At 47.9% G+C, this 23337-nt stretch overlaps 1 protein-coding gene across 1 annotated transcript in view; it reads left to right on the forward strand.

The window, feature by feature from the left end:
• The window catches only part of LOC110521089 (alpha-(1,6)-fucosyltransferase), a 168454-nt gene extending 153080 nt beyond the window's left edge, over positions 1–15374 (forward strand). Inside the window, exons 7-10 of the mRNA XM_036976164.2 lie at positions 8794–9040; positions 12182–12358; positions 12574–12724; positions 13646–15374. Of these exons, the coding sequence (XP_036832059.1) occupies positions 8794–9040; positions 12182–12358; positions 12574–12724; positions 13646–13987 (917 nt within the window). The 3' untranslated portion in view covers positions 13988–15374. The remainder of the gene's footprint in view (positions 1–8793; positions 9041–12181; positions 12359–12573; positions 12725–13645) is intronic.
• Positions 15375–23337: the final 7963 nt, after the last annotated feature.

Genomic DNA, 23337 nt, shown 5'->3' on the forward strand with positions numbered 1-23337 from the left:
ATGGAAGGAGTCACTGTAGTTGTATTAGTCTCACTGGATGGAAGGAGTCACTGTAGTTGTATTAGTCTCACTGGATGGAAGGAGTCACTGTAGTTGTATTAGTCTCACTGGATGGAAGGAGTCACTGTAGTTGTATTAGTCCCACTGGATGGAAGGAGTCACTGTAGTTGTATTAGTCCCACTGGATGGAAGGAGTCACTGTAGTTGTATTAGTCCCACTGGATGGAAGGAGTCACTGTAGTTGTATTAGTCTCACTGGATGGAAGGAGTCACTGTAGTTGTATTAGTCCCACTGGATGGAAGGAGTCACAGTAGTTGTATTAGTCTCACTGGATGGAAGGAGTCACTGTAGTTGTATTAGTCCCACTGGATGGAAGGAGTCACTGTAGTTGTATTAGTCCCACTGGGTGGAAGGAGTCACTGTAGTTGTATTCGTCTCACTGGATGGAAGGAGTCACTGTAGTTGTATTAGTCTCACTGGATGGAAGGAGTCACTGTAGTTGTATTAGTCCCACTGGATGGAAGGAGTCACTGTAGTTGTATTAGTCCCACAGGATGGAAGGAGTCACTGTAGTTGTATTAGTCCTACTGGGTGGAAGGAGTCACTGTAGTTGTATTAGTCTCACTGGATGGAAGGAGTCACTGTAGTTGTATTAGTCCCACTGGATGGAAGGAGTCACTGTAGTTGTATTAGTCCCACTGGATGGAAGGAGTCACTGTAGTTGTATTAGTCCCACTGGATGGAAGGAGTCACTGTAGTTGTATTAGTCTCACTGGATGGAAGGAGTCACTGTAGTTGTATTAGTCTCACTGGATGGAAGGAGTCACTGTAGTTGTATTAGTCCCACTGGATGGAAGGAGTCACTGTAGTTGTATTAGTCTCACTGGATGGAAGGAGTCACTGTAGTTGTATTAGTCCCACTGGATGGAAGGAGTCACTGTAGTTGTATTAGTCCCACTGGATGGAAGGAGTCACTGTAGTTGCAACTTCATTAAATCCAGTGGTGGTGGTCTCAGTTTATTTTAGAAACTGTAAAAACCATTTTCTCTGGTTTAAGACTGGATGTCTGCCAAACATATCCCTTCTGGGAGATGATATTAGACCAAAAAAAGATTGTGTGTGTGTGTGTACGCGTCCATGCGTGTGTGTGTTCCTCCACTTCCGTGTGTGTCTACACGTGCACACATGCGCGTGTATGTGCCCTTGCCACTCGTACTGAGGCTTAACACCCAGTCTCCCAGGTGGAAAGGCTATAAGGAGCACAGAGATGATGACCTTCCTAATCAGCCCAACTCAACCGTCTCTGCCCACTGTGCCCAGGGCCCATCTAGAGGACACCTTCTTGGAGCAGCTGGGGCCAGCCCCTGTACCATGGAAGTGGATGGGCTCACCATGGCATTTAAAGAAGGACAGCCAAAGAGCAACTGTCACTCAGGAAGGAGTGGGGATAAAGACAGAGGGAGAGAGAGACAGAAAGTGAAAGATCAAGATAACAAATGTGTATGTCAGACAGAAATATTGAAAGAGGGAGGAGGAAGAGAGAGAAACACAGAGAGAGTGTTGTGGAGATCGAAACAAAAAAGATTTGGAGACAGTTTGAAAGACAACCAGAGCGAAAGAAAGAGTTTTATAAAACTTCAACAGAGAGAAACAGACAAAAAGGGACAGAGAAACGGCAAGAGGATTGTTGTTTTGAATGAACATGACTTTCTCCTTCCCTCACTCTATCTATTTGGCTGGCTTCAATTCAATTCTGTACCATTTTCCCCCAGTGTGCACTTGTTCACTGTAACCTATTGGATGGTATAGATCCAGTGGAGTACTTTGATTTCAATAACGATTTAATTTATGAATATAGAAAACATATATTTGGCACATTTTTCAATATATTGTTGTACATAATATATTCAACTTGCATGTCAAAATCAAATCAAATCAAATCAAATCAAATTTTATTTGTCACATACACATGGTTAGCAGATGTTAATGCGAGTGTAGCGAAATGCTTGTGCTTCTAGTTCCGACAATGCAGTAATAACCAACAAGTAATCTAACTAACAATTCCAAAACTACTGTCTTGTACACAGTGTGAGGGGATAAAGAATATGTACATAAGGATATATGAATGAGTGATGGTACAGAGCAGCATAGGCAGATACAGTAGATTGTATCGAGTACAGTATATACATATGAGATGAGTATGTAAACAAAGTGGCATAGTTAAAGTGGCTAGTGATACATGTATTACATAAGGATACAGTCGATGATATAGAGTACAGTATATACGTATGCCTATGAGATGAATAATGTAGGGTGAGTAACGTTATATAAGGTAGCATTGGTTAAAGTGGCTAGTGATATATTTACATCATTTCCCATCAATTCCCATTATTAAAGTGGCTGGAGTTGAGTCAGTGTCAGTGTGTTGGCAGCAGCCACTCAATGTTAGTGGTGGCTGTTTAACAGTCTGATAGCCTTGAGATAGAAGCTGTTTTTCAGTCTCTCAGTCCCAGCTTTGATGCACCTGTACTGACCTCGCCTTCTGGATGATAGCGGGGTGAACAGGCAGTGGCTCGGGTGGTTGATGTCCTTGATGATCTTTATGGCCTTCCTGTGACATCGGGTGGTGTATGTGTCCTGGAGGGCAGGTAGTTTGCCCCCGGTGATGCGTTGTGCAGACCTCACTACCCTCTGGAGAGCCTTACGGTTGAGGGCGGAGCAGTTGCCGTACCAGGCGGTGATACAGCCCGCCAGGATGCTCTCGATTGTGCATCTGTAGAAGTTTGTGAGTGCTTTTGGTGACAAGCCGAATTTCTTCAGCCTCCTGAGGTTGAAGAGGCGCTGCTGCGCCTTCTTCACAATGCTGTCTGTGTGAGTGGACCAATTCAGTTTGTCTGTGATGTGTATGCCGAGGAACTTAAAACTTGCTACCCTCTCCACTACTGTTCCATCGATGTGGATAGGGGGGTGTTGTTCCCTCTGCTGTTTCCTGAAGTCCACAATCATCTCCTTAGTTTTGTTGACGTTGAGTGTGAGGTTATTTTCCTGACACCACACTCCGAGGGCCCTCACCTCCTCCCTGTAGGCCGTCTCGTCGTTGTTGGTAATCAAGCCTACCACTGTTGTGTCGTCCGCAAACTTGATGATTGAGTTGGAGGCGTGCGTGGCCACGCAGTCGTGGGTGAACAGGGAGTACAGGAGAGGGCTCAGAACGCACCCTTGTGGGGCCCCAGTGTTGAGGATCAGCGGGGAGGAGATGTTGTTGCCTACCCTCACCACCTGGGGGCGGCCCGTCAGGAAGTCCAGTACCCAGTTGCACAGGGCGGGGTCGAGACCCAGGGTCTCGAGCTTGATGACGAGCTTGGAGGGTACTATGGTGTTGAATGCCGAACTGTAGTCAATGAACAGCATTCTCACATAGGTATTCCTCTTGTCCAGATGGGTTAGGGCAGTGTGCAGTGTGGTTGAGATTGCATCGTCTGTGGACCTATTTGGGCGGTAAGCAAATTGGAGTGGGTCTAGGGTGTCAGGTAGGGTGGAGGTGATATGGTCCTTGACTAGTCTCTCAAAGCACTTCATGATGACGGAAGTGAGTGCTACGGGGCGGTAGTCGTTTAGCTCAGTTACCTTAGCTTTCTTGGGAACAGGAACAATGGTGGCCCTCTTGAAGCATGTGGGAACAGCAGACTGGTATAGGGATTGATTGAATATGTCCGTAAACACACCGGCCAGCTGGTCTGCGCATGCTCTGAGGGCGCGGCTGGGGATGCCGTCTGGGCCTGCAGCCTTGCGAGGGTTAACACGTTTAAATGTCTTACTCACCTCGGCTGCAGTGAAGGAGAGACCGCAAGTTTTCGTTGCAGGCCGTGTCAGTGGCACTGTATTGTCCTCAAAGAGGGCAAAAAAGTTATTTAGTCTGCCTGGGAGCAGGACATCCTGGTCCGTGACTGGGCTGGATTTCTTCCTGTAGTCCGTGATTGACTGTAGACCCTGCCACATGCCTCTTGTGTCTGAGCCGTTGAATTGAGATTCTACTTTGTCTCTGTACTGACGCTTAGCTTGTTTGATAGCCTTGCGGAGGGAATAGCTGCACTGTTTGTATTCGGTCATGTTACCAGACACCTTGCCCTGATTAAAAGCAGTGGTTCGCGCTTTCAGTTTCACACGAATGCTGCCATCAATCCACGGTTTCTGGTTAGGGAATGTTTTAATCGTTGCTATGGGAACGACATCTTCAACGCACGTTCTAATGAACTCGCACACCGAATCAGCGTATTCGTCAATGTTGTTGTCTGACGCAATACGAAACATGTCCCAGTCCACGTGATGGAAGCAGTCTTGGAGTGTGGAGTCAGCTTGGTCGGACCAGCGTTGGACAGACCTCAGCGTGGGAGCCTCTTGTTCTGTCTGTAGGCAGGGATCAACAAAATGGAGTCATGGTCAGCTTTTCCGAAAGGGGGGCGGGCCAGGGCCTTATATGCATCGCGGAAGTTAGAGTAACAATGATCCAAGGTCTTTCCACCCCTGGTTGCGCAATCGATATGCTGATAAAATTTTGGGAGTCTTGTTTTCAGATTAGCCTTGTTAAAATCCCCAGCTACAATGAATGCAGCCTCCGGATAAATGGTTTCCAGTTTGCAAAGAGTCAAATAAAGTTCATTCAGAGCCAACGATGTGTCTGCTTGGGGGGGATATATACGGCTGTGATTATAATCGAAGAGAATTCTCTTGGTAGATAATGCGGTCTACATTTGATTGTGAGGAATTCTAAATCAGGTGAACAGAAGGATTTGAGTTCCTGTATGTTTCTTTCATCACACCATGTCACGTTAGTCATAAGGCATACGCCCCCGCCCCTCTTTTTACCAGAAAGATGTTTTTTCCTGTCTGCGCGATGCGTGGAGAAACCTGTTGGCTGCACCGCTTCGGATAGCGTCTCTCCAGTAAGCCACGTTTCCGTGAAGCAAAGAACGTTACAGTCTCTGATGTCCCTCTGGAATGCTACCCTTGCTCGGATTTCATCAACCTTGTTGTCAAGAGACTGGACATTGGCAAGAAGAATGCTAGGGAATGGTGCACGATGTGCCCGTCTCCGGAGTCTGACCAGAAGACCGCCTCGTTTCCCTCTTTTTCGGAGTCGTTTTTTTGGGTCGCTGCATGGGATCCACTCCGTTGTCCTGTTTGTAAGGCAGAGCACAGGATCCGCGTCGCGAAAAGCGTATTCTTGGTCGTACTGATGGTGAGTTGACGCTGATCTTATATTCAGTAGTTCTTCTCGACTGTATGTGATGAAACCTAAGATGACCTGGGGTACTAATGTAAGAAATAACACGTAAAAAAACAAAAAACTGCATAGTTTCCTAGGAACGCGAAGCGAGGCGGCCATCTCTGTCGGTTCCACCGTCTCTGCTAGTATTAAAGTTATGGCCCATTTTACATAGAGAAATTTGCATAGTAGGCAATGTAACCAATCACAGCCTTCCTTTTACTCGTACCGGCAAGATGGCGCCAACAGACATGGCAGCTCTGCTTCTAGCTCCTAAGAAACTTTGCAGTATTTCGTTTTTTTGTGTGTTATTTCTTACATTATTAGCCCAGAATGTTTTTTGTGTTATTACATACAGATGGAAATACCTTTTGGATAACAGAGAGACGGTAACTCACCAGCATTACATCCAGGAATACGACTTTCCTGAATTGGATCCTTTGTTCATACACCCTAGGGCAATTGAACTTATCCCAGAGGCTGCTCCAAGACGCCGCCTGTGGAGACGAGGTATTCTGAGTGGACTTCTAGTCCAACTCAGGAGGCAGGCACACCATCCACCGCTTCAGAGTATATTACTTGCTAATGTTCAGTCTCTGGACAATAAAGTAGACGAGCTCTGGGCGAGGATCTCCTTCCAGAGAGACATCAGGGACTGTAACATGCTCTGTTTCACGAAATCATGGATCTCTCTGGATATCCTTTCCCTGTCCATCCATCCAGCTGGGTTCTCAGTTCATCATGCAGACAGGAATGAAGAACTCTCCGGAAAGAAGAAAGACGGGGTGTATATTTCATGATAAACTACTCATGGTGTGATTGTGATAACATACAGAAACTCAAGTCCTTTTGTTCTTCAGTTGTAGTCACAGCCGTGGATGTTCGTCCTCAGGCAGATACCACGATGGCATCAATCGACATCGTGGTCCGCGACGGGGCTGGCTTTTCAAAAGACATCGTGGTCCGTGACGGGGCTGGCTTTTCGTTCGCCTCTTCAAACTCAGGATGCTTAAGAAAAGGATTACAATTTGTGAAAATACCCCAAATTATGGTATTTTTTGTCTGGGTTTCATGAGGAATCAGAAACTGTCTAGTTTACACCAATCCAATGATTGTATATTCATGAGGGTTTAAGTATAAGGCCACGTCTCAATAGTTTAGAATGGCTTCCCCCTCTCAGTTCATCTCATCCTTATCTTCTCTGATCCGACAACATTGGATGAGTAGAAGTAATACAGCAGAAAGGTTATTTGGATATCAACTCTCACCTATCTTTGTTTTTAGATCTGCTTAAACTAAGGAAAGGACCCAAGAGGTGGTCATTTGGGTCAAAGAAGGGTGAGTGTAGTCAATGTGTAATAGCTAGCTAGTTAGTGCTAGTTAGCTGTGTGTGCTAGACCAACGTCCATTGTCCTCTAGACCAACGTCCATTGTGCGCTAGACTAACGTCCATTGTGCGCTAGACCAACGTCCATTGTGCGCTAGACTAACGTCCATTGTGCCCTAGATTGTGCAGGTGATATCACCCCACTCTGATACATAGCAGTCGTTGTTTCCGTTGCTCTCCCATAGCTTTTGTGGAGTGACAGGTAACATTGTTGTTAGTAACAGCAGATTGCTAGTTTGATGCAACCTAACTGGTATGTTACACTAGCCCAGCTCCTATTCATGCTAAATAAACAGGGGCATAACCAGTGCAGCTCAGCATAACATTACGCTCTGGTTCTATTTTCAAGAATTTGACATGGAGCTCACGAGAACGCGAACACTTGAAGTGGGCTCTGCTCACGCTCTGTTCTGCACTGGCCAAAAGTTGCGCATCCAGTGTAGCAGGTTAAAGTCCCAGTGTTTTCTCCACACCCCAGTGTAGCAGGTAAAATACCTGTGGTTTTCTCCACACCCCAGTGTAGCAGGTAAAATACCTGTGGTTTTCTCCACAACCCAGTGTAGCAGGTAAAAGACCCAGTGTTTTCTCCACGCCCCAGTGTAGCAGGTAAAATACCCAGTGTTTTCTCCACGCCCCAGTGCAGCAGGTAAAAGTTATTGTGTTTTCTCCACACCCCAGTTCAGCAGGTAAGCGTTCTGGTGTTTTCTCCACACCCCAGTGCAGCAGGTAAACATTATGGTGTTTTCTCCACACCCCAGTGTAGCAGGTAAAATACCTGTGGTTTTCTCCACACCCCAGTGTATCAGATAAAAGACCCAGTGTTTTCTCCACGCCCCAGTGCAGCAGGTAAAAGACCCAGTGTATTCTCCACACCCCAGTGTATCAGATAAAAGACCCAGTGTTTTCTCCACACCCCAGTGTATCAGATAAAAGACCCTGTGTTTTCTCCACACCCCAGTGCAGCAGGTAAAAGACCCAGTGTTTTCTCCACACCCCAGTGTAGCAGGTAAAAGACCCAGTGTTTTCTCCACACCCCAGTGTATCAGATAAAAGACCCAGTGTTTTCTCCACGCCCCAGTGCAGCAGGTAAAAGACCCAGTGTATTCTCCACGCCCCAGTGTAGCAGGTAAAAGTTATTTTGTTTTCTCCACACCCCAGTGTAGCAGGTAAAATACCCAGTGTTTTCTCCACACCCCAGTGTAGCAGGTAAAAGACCCAGTGTTTTCTCCACAACCCAGTGCAGGAGGTGAAAATTCTGGTGTTTTCTCCACGCCCCAGTGTAGCAGGTAAAAGACCCAGTGTTTTCTCCACGCCCCAGTGTAGCAGGTAAAAGACCCAGTGTTTTCTCCACGCCCCAGTGCAGCAGGTAAAAGTTATTGTGTTTTCTCCATACCCCAGTGTAGCAGGTAAAATACCCAGTGTTTTCTCCACACCCCAGTTCAGCAGGTAAACGTTCTGCTGTTTTCTCCACGCCCCAGTGTAGCAGGTAAAAGACCCAGTGTTTTCTCCACGCCCCAGTGTAGCCGGTAAAAGACCCAGTGTTTTCTCCACGCCCCAGTGTAGCAGGTAAAAGACCCAGTGTTTTCTCCATGCCCCAGTGTAGCAGGTAAAAGACCCAGTGTTTTCTCCACACCCCAGTGCAGCAGGTAAAAGTTATTGTGTTTTCTCCACGCCCCAGTGCAGCAGGTAAAAGACCCAGTGTTTTCTCCACGCCCCAGTGTAGCAGGTAAAAGACCCAGTGTTTTCTCCACGCCCCAGTGCAGCAGGTAAAAGACCCAGTGTTTTCTCCACGCCCCAGTGCAGCAGGTAAAAGTTCTGCTGTTTTCTCCACACCCCAGTGCAGCAGGTAAAAGTTCTGCTGTTTTCTCCACGCCCCAGTGCAGCAGGTAAAAGTTCTGGTGTTTTCTCCACACCCCGGTGCAGCAGGTAAAAGTTCTGCTGTTTTCTCCACGCCCCAGTGCAGCAGGTAAAAGTTCTGCTGTTTTCTCCACGCCCCAGTGCAGCAGGTAAAAGTTCTGGTGTTTTCTCCACACCCCGGTGCAGCAGGTAAAAGTTCTGCTGTTTTCTCCATGCCCCAGTGTAGAACATAAAAGACCCAGTGTTTTCTCCTAAGTAACTCTCTTCCCTCCGTCTCTCTAGGTGAGACCCATGACAAGGATATCCAGGTGGTGGAGTTACCCATCGTGGACAGCCTTCAGCCCCGCCCCCCCTACCTGCCCTTGTCCATCCCTGAAGACCTAGCCCAGCGCCTCCACCGGCTCCATGGTGACCCATCCGTGTGGTGGGTGTCACAGTTCGTCAAGTACCTGGTCCATCCTCAGGCCTGGCTGGAGAAGGAGATCCTGGATACCACAGCCAAGCTGGGTTTCAGGCATCCCATCATAGGGTACGTACTCTTTTTTTTTTGTCTGTCTCTTATGATTTTCAGTTTCCGTTGTTCTCTTTCTTTGTTCTTTTTTGTCTGTTTCTCCCAGTCTGTCTTTCTGACTCTCTCAGAGGAGGGAGGGAAGGCTTGGTTTTGGTGGTGTAAGAGGAGGATGGAGAGAGCGCTGTGGGGAGAGAGTATAAAATAGAGGAGGCTAGAGAGAGCTGTGGGGGGAGAGTATAAAATAGAGGAGACTAGCGAGAGAGCTGTGGGGAGAGAGTATAAAATAGAGGAGACTAGAGAGAGAGCTGTGGGGAGAGAGTATAAAATAGAGGAGACTAGAGAGGGAGCTGTGGGAGAGAGTATAAAACAGGAGAATAGAGAGAGAGAGAGAGAGAGAGAGAGAGAGAGAGAGAGAGGGAGAGGAGGAAAGTGAGGGGGGCTTCAGAGGGTGAGTGAGTGTAGGAGGTGTCTCTGAGGTAAGGAGATGGATTGGGAGCCAGACTTTTGGCTACAGTCTCCCTGCATCTCCCCGTCTCTCCACGCTCCAGCCTCAGACCCAGACCCAGCTGCAGTCCCAGCTCCAGACCCAGCCACAGCTCCAGCCACAGACCCAGCCCCAGCCACAGACCCAGCAACAGACCCAGCCCCAGACCCAGCCACAGACCCAGCCCCAGACCCAGCCACAGCTCCAGCCACAGACCCAGACACAGCTCCAGCCACAGCTCCAGCCACAGCTCCAGCCACAGCTCCAGCCACTACTCCAGACCCAGCCACAGACCCAGCCACAGACCCAGCCACAGCTCCAGTCACTACTCCAGACCCAGCCACAGACCCAGCCCCAGACCCAGCCACAGCTCCAGCCACAGTTCCAGCCACAGCTCCAGCCACAGACCCAGCCACAGACCCAGCCACAGACCCAGCCACAGCTCCAGTCACTACTCCAGAACCAGCCACAGCTCCAGTCACTACTCCAGACCCAGCCACAGACCCAGACCCAGCCACAACCCCAGACCCAGCCACAGACCCAGCCACAGCTCCAGCCACAGCTCCAGTCACTACTCCAGACCCAGCCACAGACCCAGACCCAGCCACAACCCCAGACCCAGCCACAGACCCAGCCACAGCTCCAGACCCAGACCCAGCCACAGACCCAGCCACAGCTCCAGCCACAGACCCAGCCACAGACACAGCCACAGACCCAGCCACAGCTCCAGTCCCAGCTCCAGACCCAGCCACAGACCCAGCCACAGACCCAGCCGCAACCCCAGACCCAGCCACAGACCCAGCCACAGCTCCAGTCACTACTCCAGACCCAGCCACAGACCCAGACCCAGCCACAACCCCAGACCCAGCCACAGACCCAGCCCCAGCTCCAGCCACAGACCCAGCCACAGCTCCAGCCACAGACCCAACCACAGACCCAGCCACAGCTCCAGACCCAGCCACAGCTCCAGACCCAGCCACAGCTCCAGCCACTACCCCAGACCCAGCCACAACCCCAGACCCAGCCACAACCCCAGACCCAGCCACAGCTCCAGCCACAGACCCAACCACAGACCCAGCCACAGCTCCAGCCACAGCCACAGCCATAGAGGACGTGGTGGAAGAGGATGGTGGGATTCACTACTCAAATGCCGCTTGACGCTAAGCACCCCAGCACGGCCGTTTTGTCTGCCAACGAACAGGCGGCGGGATAAAGGGAGAGAAAAGAGAGACAACGAGACGACAAACAAAATAGGAGGAGAGATGTAAGGAGAGAGAAAGCAGGAGAAAGAGAGAGAGACATGGCAGAGGGAAGAGAAGCGGAGGAGAGACGGAAACCATGGCTGAGAGATGAGATTTGGGGAAGCGGAGAATGGAGAGACTCGCAGTCAAGAGTCCCATCACAGAGAGCGAGAGATGGAAAGAGAGAGAAGGGGGTAGAGATGAATAGAGGGATAGACTGAGAGAAAGATGAAGAGAATCCCTCTGTCCCAGGACTCTGTACCCCTCCCCTTACCCCTTTCAATCCTCGTTCCCTTTTTCTCTCTGATCCAGCAGTGTGTACAGATATAATTTGCAGGGTAGATAAAGGTGTTTGTAGCTCCAGTGAGCATCCTGAGGACTAGGCTGAATGATCTTAGGACAGTTCTGGTAATTGGGCTCACTGTGTTTTTTTTCTTCTCTCGTTCTCTCGCTTTCCTTTTCTTTCTCTCTCTCTCTCTCTCTCTCTTTCTCTCGTTCCCTCTCGCTCTCTTGCACGCCAGTTCACCCGATCTCTCCCTTTCTTTCTCTCTGTCTCTCATTCCCTTTGTCTCTACCTCTCTCTTTTCTGAACCCTAGATAGATGTGTTGTGTAATGAGGGATTATTAAACAAAGAAAGCACTCAGTTTCACAAACACATGCAGCACTGCTCTTTATTCCTTTGTTTGCTTCTTTCTCGTTCAAACCCCCTCTCTTTCTGCCTTTCTTTTTCACTCATTACTCCTACATTGACAAATTTGTTCTTTCTATCTTTCTTCTTTCATTCTTTCTTTCTATCTGTTTTTCTTATTACATTTTTTCTTTCTTTCTTTCTTTTCTTGTCTCTCTCTCTCTGATTATCGGCAAGACTAGCAAGGGCACAATGATGCTGCTTAAATAATTACAGTGGTAGCTGATAGTGAACGTATTGATTGAAAGTGTTGCTCTCCCTCCCTCTCTCCCCCTCTCTCCCTCTCTCTGACCCTCTCTCTGGCCCTCTCTCTCCCTCCCATATCTCTTCAATCCTCTCCCCATCTCCCTCCCTCCCTCTCCCCCTCTCTCTCCCTCCCATCTCCCCCCTCTCTCCCTCCCTCTCCCCCTCTCTCTCCCTTCTTCTCCCTCTCGCTCTTCCTCCCTCTCCCCCTCTCTCTCCCTCCCTCTCCCCCTCTTTCCCTTTTTCTTCCTCCCTTTCTCTCTCCCTCCCTCTCCTCCTCTCTCTCCCCCCCTCTCACCCTCTCTCTTCCCCTCTCGCCCTCCCTCTTCCCCCCTTTCCCCCCTCTCTCTCCCTCCCGTCTCTCTCCAATCCTCTCCCCCTCATCTCTCTTCCTCCCTCTCGCCCTCCCTCTCCCCCCCTCTCCCCCTCATCTCTCTTCCTACCTCTCTCTCCCTCCCCTCCCTCTCCCCCTCCCTTTCCCCTTCTCCCTCCCTCTCTGTAGGGTCCATGTTCGGAGGACAGATAAGGTGGGGACGGAAGCAGCATTCCACCCTATAGAGGAGTATATGGTTCACGTGGAGGAACAGTTCCAGCACATGGCCCGACGTTTCCACGTGGACAAGAAACGAGTCTACCTGGCAACAGATGACCCTTCACTACTGCAAGAGGCTAAGACCAAGTGAGAAACCACCAATACCCTAATAATGAATAATGAAAGGGGAGTGTGTGTGTGTGTGTGTGTGTGTGTGTGTGTGTGTGTGTGTGTGTGTGTGTGTGTGTGTGTGTGGGTGCATGGGTGGGTGTGTGCATGGGTGTGTGTTTACATGCATGTATGATTGTATTTCTGTTTGTATGTAGAAGGCCATATAGTATGTGCAATGCTGTGTCCGTCAGGTACCTAGACTATGAGTTCATCAGTGATAACTCTATCTCGTGGTCGGCCGGTCTGCACAACCGCTACACTGAGAACTCTCTGAGAGGAGTGATCCTAGACATACACTTCCTGTCACAGACTGACTTCCTGGTCTGCACCTTCTCCTCACAGGTAGGGGTGCCATATCCGACACAACACCATTTATGGGAATATACAGTACATTATTCAATAACATATATTCTTACCTACCTGAATAGCCAACTCATATTGTCATTGTCATGTTAAACAAGGGCCATAAGAGATGGCATGACAACTGTGGTGGTTAATTACTTTACAATAAAATGAGGAGAAGTCTGAAGTCACACAAGTCTGAGTTATAATTAAGCTAAATCTTTATTCACATATTAATAAGGGAGCAGGTCAGTACAACACACACACATACAATGTGAATCGATTGAGTGCTCTACGATAATGATGTCTGGTCGACGAATCACCCACAGATGATTCCCGAGCCCCGAGACAAAGAATACAACACCTTTTTATAACAAAGTACATCCTCCTGAATATTCCCTGACAAACAACAGATGCATGGAATGGGTCACAAGGTTAAGATTTGCATGAAAGATACTAATAATTCACAGCAGACAGTATCTGCTGTAAAGACTGTTCTCATTGTGTAGAAACCAGGGTTTGGCCCCGAGCCCTGGTACCTCATAGAACAGAAACACCAACTTGTTCTATGGAATGTGGTCTTGTTAGGTTCATCACCCAAGGCATCGTAAATCTTCTGACAGCATTAAGCCCCTAGAGGCCCATTCTCAGAAGAACATACACAGATGAGATTGTTCTAATAACCCCCTATTATGTTGCATAAAACAACCATTTGATGCAATTACAGTATTATAACATAATCTTGCAATCTTGCTCTCATACAACACAAACAGATCTGGGACCAGGTAACTTTTTCATCTGAATAAATCTAAACAGCCATATACACGGAATGTAATTAAGTTAACATGATTCTTCACACTTCCTGGTCTCACTTCCTGTTTCCTGCATACCTACCTCCTGTTTCCTGTAACCCTGTACCAGGTGTGCCGCGTGGCCTACGAGATCATGCAGACGCTGCACCCGGATGCCTCCTCCTTCTTTCACTCACTAGATGACATCTACTACTTCGGGGGCCAGAACGCCCACAACCAGATCGCCATCTACCCCCACCACCCCCGCAGCCCAGAGGACGTACCTCTGGAGCCTGGTGACGTCATCGGCGTGGCAGGGAACCACTGGGACGGCTACTCAAAAGGGGTCAACCGTAAAATGGGGCGCACCGGTCTCTACCCATCCTACAAAGTCAAGGAGAAGATCGAAACCGTAAAGTACCCCACGTACCCCGAGGCAGACAAGCTGCTCTCAAACTCTCAACGGAAGTGAAGAAGGAAGGGAAGGATGAAAATAAAAAGACAGAGAGACACTCTGAATCAGTTAGACTGCACATGTTGTGAACAGAGAGAACAGTGGGAAAGGGAGAAAGAGATGGAGGTGATTAGACTGCACTGAGAGTGTGTGGGCCTGCCTGTGGGCATTTACTTGTGTGTGAGTGTGTATATCTGGATGTGAATCTGTAAATTGCGGAATCTTGCACCTGCCACCACCCTGTCCCGGTGCACACAGATGGGTTTTATAGAGAAATAGGAAGGAACATTGATTTCAAACGAGCCTGAAAACAATTAAAGGTCCGTAGCCGACAACACTCACTCTCCAAGGCAGACTGGGAATGGGACTATCCAACTGGGACTATCCAATCAGGGCAAGCCTTGGATCGATAAAAAAATAATATTTAAAAAGCCTTGGATCGATGACTGGAAAACAATTATAAACAAGAAAAAGTTACTTGTTTTAATTTTTATTAAATTATTTTGGTGGTTTAAATTGTATTCTTGCCTTCTTTTGTCTCTCCTTTGTTCACTGAATGTTTCTGGTATCTTCCTCTTTCCATATTCACTCACTGCGTTCCTCCCTTCTCCTTTCGCTCCAACAGTCCTACATCTCCAACAGTCCTACATCTCCAACAGTCCTACATCTCCAACAGTCCTACATCTCCAACAGTCCTACATCTCAACAGTCCTACATCTCCAACAGTCCTACATCTCCAACAGTCCTACATCTCCAACAGTCCTACATCTCCAACAGTCCTACATCTCAACAGTCCTACATCTCCAACAGTCCTACATCTCCAACAGTCCTACATCTTCAACAGTCCTACATCTCCAACAGTCCTACATCTCCAACATCTCAACAGTCCTACATCTCCAACAGTCCTACATCTCCAACAGTCCTACATCTCCAACAGTCCTACATCTCAACAGTCCTACATCTCAACAGTTCTACATCTCAAGAATTCTACATCTGTAACAGTCCTACATCTCAACAGTCCTACATCTCAACAGTTCTACATCTCAACAGTTCTACATCTCCAACAGTCCTACATCTTGTATCCTCATGTGCAATTCTTTTTATTCCACCTTAATGTGCTTTTTAACATGTTTGTGTCAGGTGCTGGTGCGTTGTACTGTATATGATGTGTGTGTGAAAGATTATGAGTGTGTGTGTTTGTGTGTGTGTGCTCTATGGTGACCTATGATGACCTTTGAACTATGGTGACCTATGATGACCTTTGAACTATGGTGCACACAGAAGCCCTCTTCAGGCTCACCAATGGACTCCACCGAGCTAATGTCCTTTTCACATCTCTACGTCTGTTCAGTCCGTCTGTTTGTTGTTGTTGTTTTTTAGTTCTAACATTCATGTTTCAAATAAATTAGGAAAAAAAGAGATGCCTATGTTGACAATGCTATGTTATTAGAGGTTTGTAGTCGATCGTGATGAAGACCTCTATGCTTCCATTGAGCTTCCTCTATGCTTCCACCTCTATGCTCAACCACCACCCCGCCCCAAAAAATATCCTCTTAAATGTGTAATGAAGGTTGTTATGGATGATACTGCTACTCTCATGAAGGTCGTTATGAATTCTTCAATAAGAACCTACTAATGTCAATAAAGATGGTGGATAAATGAAGATAGTTCACTCAAGAGGTTTACCATAGTAAAGAATATTCAAATGTTCCTGTAAGTGGCGTTCCCTCTCTCGGGTGAGCATGCGTGAGAGGGAACCAGTGTGAGGGAAAAACGAGGGTGTGGAATGTTTCGCTTTCTCTACCGTCTCTCTGTCAGTGTCTCAAATCAAGATGGCCTCCTAGTAACAACAGTTTTTTTACCCCGTTTTCTCCACAATTTCGTGGTATCCAATTGTTTTAGTAGCTACTATCTTGTCTCATCACTACAACTCCCGTACAGGCTCGGGAGAGACGAAGGTTGAAAGTCATGCATCCTCCGATACACAACCCAACCAAGCCGCACTGCTTCTTAACACAGCGCGCATCCAACCCGGAAGCCAGCCGCACCAATGTGTCGGAGGAAACACTGTGCACCTGGCAACCTTGGTTAGTGCGCACTGCGCCCGGCCCGCCACAGGAGTCGCTGGTGCGCGATGAGACAAGGATATCTCTACCGGCCAAACCCTCTCTAACCCGGACGACGCTAGGCCAATTGTGCGTCGCTCCACGGACCTCCCGGTCGCGGTCGGTTACGACAGAGCCTGGGCACAAACCCAGAGTCTCTAGTGGCACAGCTGGCGCTGCAGTACAGCGCACTTAACCACTGCGCCACCCGGGAGGCTATCAGATGAACATCAGCTAACCAGTCATGAGTCACCTGACCCCATCAAGATGACCAACAAGTGCACACCAAACATTTCAAGGGCTCAGCCTGCGGTCCAAACACTTAAAAGACACACCCTACCCACCAGCCCTCAAATTAAGTGGACACTTCTGATGACATATCATGACGTCTGACGTGTATACACTTGCAGGGCAATGGGCGAGGGAGGAAGTAATGATTTTTAAATGGACCACCCTTGGCCCGGAAATTCAACACTTGTTCATCCCGTCTATGCTGCTCTATGCTGGTCTGTGCTGGCCTATGCTGATCCATGGTGGTCTATGCTGCTCTATGCTGGTCTGTGCTGGCCTATGCTGATCCATGGTGGTCTATGCTGCTCTATGCTGGTCTGTGCTGGCCTATGCTGATCCATGGTGGTCTATGCTGCTCTATGGTGGTCCATGCTGGTCTATGCTGGTCTATTCTGATCCATGGTGGTCTATGCTGGTCCATGCTAGTCCATGCTAGTCTATGCTGGTCAGTGCTGGTTGGATGCTGGTCAAGCTGCAAATGGCTAAAATGTAAATGTTGGTTATGCTGGTAAATGTTGGTTATGCTGGCAGACCAGTATGGTCTAGATGGTCAAGCTGGTCTGACCAGCATGGTCTAACTGGTTCTGCTGGCAGATAAGTATGTCTAGCTGGTCAAGCTGGTCTGACCAGCATGGTCTAGCTGGTTATGTTGTGTTTTCGCTGGTGACCAGCCTTCATTGTGCTTCTGCTGGAGGCCAGCCTTCGCTGTGTTTTGGAAACTGCTGACCAGCATAGGCTAAATCAAAACCAACATCAAGTCACATTATGCTGTCTTGCAAAGTGATGTTGGAATCCAGCCAGTGAACAAAACATACATTATGTTACCATAAATTACAAAGACACTTTGGTGTAACATTACATTACTGTAAAGAAAGCACTTCTTCACAGTAATGTACGGTAAACCAAACATTATTTTGAAGTTATGGTAACATACTGTTTTTTACAGTAACTTAAAGGTAACTGGCTTCCAGTAAGTTACTGTAAAAACAAGTTAAGGTTTTTTTATAGTGTATCATAAAGATTGTTAAAAGATTAGAACCAATCGGCATTATGTCATTTGTCCCTATGGGGGAAACCTTTTGGGTGACACGTAGAACCCTTTGAATTGTTCCTGTAGGTGAACCATTTAGAATTGAATTTAGAACCCTCTCATGAACAACCAATGACACGTTCTACAGTTATACTTATAGGATACAACAGAAATACTTATGGCACGCACAGTAAAAAATGACTTGTCATTTGACAGTAAGTTACTGGCTACTGAGTTGCAGTAAAAATACAGTACTTTTACAATTGAATAAAGGTGTTATTGTTGTAAAATGACTTGTTGCTTACCTTACGTTCACTGCACTTTGAAATGAAAGTAGCTTTTGTCAATCTGTATCGCTGAATTGCACGAAAGAAATGTAAAGGTCATTTTCTATTGAGCCAACATCTGTCTACGCTAACACAGGAACCTTAGCCTTTACATTTCAATCCCGCTGTAACGAAGAATTTCCATGATTTAGTGGTGAATTTCCATGTTAGCGGTGTTGTAACCGTTTACGTGGTTTTATTGTTATGTTGAAGGTTGAGCACCTAATTTGTCTACTCCAAAAGCAAAAGAAGTGCTCAGCCTTTGACAACATAACCATCAACCACTTAAACTGATTCAACACTTCCACTGACGGTTGGCACAAATACACATATGTATAAGATCACGCCCACAAATAAGCTAATACACTGCACAGGTACGTTGACCCATCTACATTTCAAAGGGCAGTGATGATTACACCTTATATTCAAAATATTGGGTTGAAAAATTGTACTTTTATACAATTATACTAGATTATATTCACATGTACCCTAAAGAGAACCAGTACCATGTGAACCTTTGACGTTTTTGTACTTTAGGGAACAACACTGTTGCCTAATTTTGAGAGTATGTGGATACAGTGCATTCGGAAAGTATTCAGACCCCTTGACCTTTTCAAAATTGATGTTACATAGTCTAGTCTAGTCTAGTCTAGTCTAGTCTAGCCTTAGTCTAAAATGTGTTAAATGTTTGTCTTTCTCATCTACACACTATGACACATAAGGATCTCTCTGTACATTGCTTCGCTCATCTGTCCCTTTTATTTATTTATTTTATTTTACCTTTATTTAACCAGGCAAGTCAGTTAAGAACAAATTCTTATTTTCAATGACGGCCTGGGAACAGTGGGTTAACTGCCTGTTCAGGGGCAGAACGACAGATTTGTACCTTGTCAGCTCGGGGGTTTGAACTCACAACCTTCCGGTTACTAGTCCAACGCTCTAACCACTAGGCTACCCTGCCGCCCCTTAATTGTGACTAGTCTCCCAGTCCCTGCAGTTGAAAAACATCCCCACAGCATGATGCTGCCACCACCACACTTCACCGTAGAGATGGTGCCAGGTTTCCTCCAGACGTGACGCTTGGCATTCAGGCCTAAGAGTTCAATCTTGGTTTCATCAGACCAGAGAATCTTGTTTCCCATGGTCTGAGTCCTTTAAGTGCCTTTTGGCAAACTCCAAGTGGGCTGTCATGTGCCTTTTAATGAGGAGTGGCTTCCCTCTGACCACTCTACCATAAAGGACTGATTGGTAGAGTGCTGCAGAGATGGTTCTCCCATCTCCACAGAAGAACTCTTGAGCTCTGTCAGTTTGACCATCGGGTTCTTCCTGACCAAGGTCACCTTCCTGACCAGGGCCCTTCTACCCAGATTGCTCAGTTTGGCCGGGCTACCAGCTATAGGAAGAGTCTTAGTGGTTCCACATGTCTTCCATTTAAGAATGATGGAGGCCACTGTGTTCTTGGGAACCTTCAATGCTGCAGAATCTTCCTCAGATCTGTGCCTCGACACGATCCTATCTTGGAGCTCTACGGACAATTCCTTCGACCTCTGGTTTTTGCTCTGACATGCACTGTCAACTGTGGGGCCTTATACACACAGTTGTGTGTCTTTCCAAATCACGTCCAGTCAATTGAGTTTACCTCAGGTGGACTCCAATCAATTTTAGAAACATCTCAAGGATCATCAATGGAAACAGGATGCACCTGAGCTCAATTCCGAGTCTTATAGAAAATGGTCTAACTAATTATGTAAATAAGGTATTTCTGTTTTTATATATATAGGTGTCCTTTGAACATGGCCCATCTAGCCTGACGCGGATTTAGTCTCTTCGCTGCCCGGATATACTCGAGATTACGATGGTCAGTCCAGATGAGAAAAAGGGTGCTTAGCCCCCTCAAGCCAATGTCTCCACACCTGCAGAGCCTTGACTACAGCTAACAACTCCCGGTCCCCCACGTCATAGTTTCGCTCCGCCGGACCGAGCTTCCTCGAAAAGAAGGCACAAGGGCAGAGCTTTGGTGGTACGCCCGAGCGCTGGGACAGCACAGCCCCTAACCCAGCCTCGGACGCGTCCACCTCCACTATGAACACTAAAGAGGGTCCCGAATGCGCCAACACGGGCGCATTGGTGAACAGCTCCTTCAGACGACTGAAAGCTCTGCCCGCCTCTGCTGACCAATGCAAGCGCACCGGTCCCCCCTTTCAGCAGTGAGGTAATGGGAGCAGCCACCTGACCAAAACCCCGGATAAACCTCAGGTAGTAATTGGAAAACCCTAAAAACCGCTTCACCTCTTTCACCGTGGTCAGAGTCGGCCAATTACGCACGGCTGTAACGCGTTCACACTCCATCACCACCCCGGAGGTGGATATACGATAACCGAGGAAGGAAACGGCCTGTTTGAAAAACTCACATTTCTCGGCCTTGAAATACTGGTCATTCTCCAGCAGTCGCCCAAGTACCTTACACACCAGAGATACGTGCGCCACGCATGTGGCAGAATAGATCAGGATGTCATCGACGTACACTACCACTCCCTGCCCGAGCAGGTCTCGGAGAATCTCGTCTACGAAGGATTGGAAGATGGCTGGAGCATTCTTCAACCCATATGGCTTGACGAGGTACTCATAATGGCCAGATGTGGTACTAAATGCGGTTTTCCACTCATCTCCTCCACGGATACGCACCAGATTATACGCACTCCTCAGGTCCAGTTTTGTGAAGAAGTGCGCCCCGTGAAATGATTCCACCGCCGTAGCGATGAGAGGTAGTGGATAACTAAAACCCACTGTGATAGAATTTAGACCTCGATAATCAATGCACGGACGCAGACCTCCCTCCTTCTTCTTCACAAAAAGGAAGCTTGAGGAGACGGGTGATGCGGAGGGCCGAATGTACCCCTGTCCCAGCGATTCAGCAACATATGTCTCCATAGCTACTGTCTCCTCCTGGGACAATGGGTACACTTGACTCCTAGGAAGTGCCGCATTCTCCAGGAGGTCTATCGCGCAGTCCCCTCGACGATGGGGTGGTAATTGGGTCACCTTCCTTTTACTGAAGGCGATAGCCAAATCGGCATATTCAGAGGGAATGCGCACGGTGGAAACCTGGTCTGGACTCTCCACCGTAGTCGCAGCAACGGAAACTTCTATACACCTGCCTGAACACTCCTCTGACCACCCTTGAAGAGCCCCCTGTCGCCAGGAAATCACCGGGTTGTGATGAGCTAGCCAGGGAATTCCCAACACTACTGGAAATGCAGGTGAATCGATAAGGAATAGACTAATCCGCTCCTTATGACCCAGCCTGCGTTACCATGTCCAGTGGCACCGTGGCCTCTCTGACTACTCCTGACGCTAATGTTCGGCTATCTAAGGATTGCACCGGTCGGCCGTGTGTCCTCGCCGACCACAACTGGTGCGGTCCCCCTCGATGCAGACCCCCCTAACTCCATGGGGATAGGAGCAAGAGGGCCGGGAGGTGGAAACATCAGGTTGTCAATGGACATGTCTATCTGTCTATAAGTTCATCCAAACTGAGGGTGGTGTCCCGACACGCTAGCTTCCTGTGGTCGTCCTCCCTGAGGCTACAGCGGTAGTGGTCTATCAAAGCCCTGTCGTTCCACCCCGCTCCTGCGGCCAAGGTCCTGAACTCCAGGGCAAAGTCCTGCACGCTCCTCTTCTCCTGTCGCAGGTGGAACAGCCATTCATCTGCCGCATGACCCTCTGGTGGGTGATCGAACACGGCTCGGAATCGGCGGATGAACTCGGGGTAATGATCCCTACCCGAGTCTGGGCCATTCCACACTGCGTTAGCCCACTCCAGGGCTCGTCCCGTCAGACAGGAGACGAGGACGCTCACGCTCTCCTCCCCGGAGGGAGTAGGACGGACGGTCGCCAGGTATGGTTCCTGTTGGAGGAGGAACCCCTGACACCCAGCCGCCGTCCCATCATACTCCCTAGGGAGCGCCAGACGCAGAGCCCCGGAGCCGGATGCTATAGCAGGGGTAGGAGGTGCTGGTGGGGGGGTTGCTGGAGATGAGGTGGGAAGGCCATTCCTCTCCCATCGGTCCATCCTCTCCATCATCAGATCCATGGCCGATCCTATACGGTGGAGAATGCTGGTGTGATGGAGGACCCTCTCCTCCATCGACTGGAGAGGAGGTGCGGCTGCTCCTGCTGATTCCATTTCCAAAGAGGTGCAGGATTCTGTCACGAGAAACTAGGGGCATGAGGAAGAATCAGGCGCAGAGAGCATATAGTTCCACAGGAAGAAGTGCACTTTAATATCGCACCGAAAACAATGCCCACAACACAGGGCGCAGAAAATATGGACCAACCCAAACACACAGGGTACCAGGTCCGGAGCACGAACACCAAAATCATACACACGTAACATAAGAGTAATCCCGCACAAAACAAGGGCGGGTAGCCTAGCTATAAATAAGGAAGCCCATCAAGCAAACACCAAAAGACACAGGTGCAACTAATAAGACAAAACAAACAGAAAATGAAAAAAGGGATCGGTGGCGGCTAGTAGGACGGTGACCACGACCGCCGAGCACCGTCCGAACAGGCAGGGGAGCCAACTTCGGCGGAAGTCGTGACAGTGTGTAGATTTATGGGGGGGGGAAATGATTTAATAAATTTTAGAATAAGGCTGTAACGTAACAAAATGTGGAAAAAGTCATGGGGTCTGAATACTTTCCGAAGGCACTGTGTATGTTGTAGTGTTAATTTTTTGAACCCTTATTTTTCCAGGTACATTTACTGAGAACACATTCTTATTTCCAGCAACAATCTGGTGATTAGTTACAGAGGAGAGAAGGGGGATGAATGACCAAATTGAAAGCTGGGGATGATGAGGTGGCCTTGATGGTGTGATTGGGAATTTAGCCAGGACACCGGGATTAACACCCCTACTCTACAATGAGTGTCATGGGATCTTTAGTGACCACAGAGAGTAAGGTCACCCATTTAACATCTCATCCAAAAGACAGCACCATACACAATGTCCCCAATCATTGCCCAGGGGAATTGGGATATTTTTCTTACTGAGCCTCCAACACCACTTACAGCAGCATCTGGTCTCGAATTTAGGGACTGACCAGGACCAACCCTGCTTAGCTTCAGAAGCAAGCCAGCAGTGGGATGCAGGGTGGTATGCTGCTGGCTAACTAAAGATGGACCTGCTGGCACTTCTGAAACATTAATTCACTTCTGCCCAAAAGCTTGTAAGTTCAAATCCCCAAAGGATTTATGCACACTTTAAATCAAGTGTCCCTGAGCAATGCAAATTTTTACGTTGGTGTTGTCGGATAATCTGAAAATTATTGACTTGATTCTGGGCAACTTTTAGTAAAGTGTAGAAATGTATTCTTGGCACTAAATCTATGGCCAATCTCTGTCATGCCCACAGACCTGGTGGCATAGCAGGAAATTCAAGTCATTAGCAATCAAGATCTTGTGAGGTATAGTCTCAAGTAAGCGGCATTCAGCAGCATAATGTCATTTTACACTGTGGTGTAAAATGTTTAAGTAACAATAATTGAAAGTAATATTTAAGTCATTTTTTAGGGTATCTGTACTTTACTTTTACTTCACTACATTACTGAAACC

The sequence above is a fragment of the Oncorhynchus mykiss genome, chromosome 4 (genome assembly GCF_057628025.1).
Source record: "Oncorhynchus mykiss isolate SJ-2025 chromosome 4, ASM5762802v1, whole genome shotgun sequence".
NCBI lineage: Eukaryota > Metazoa > Chordata > Actinopteri > Salmoniformes > Salmonidae > Oncorhynchus > Oncorhynchus mykiss.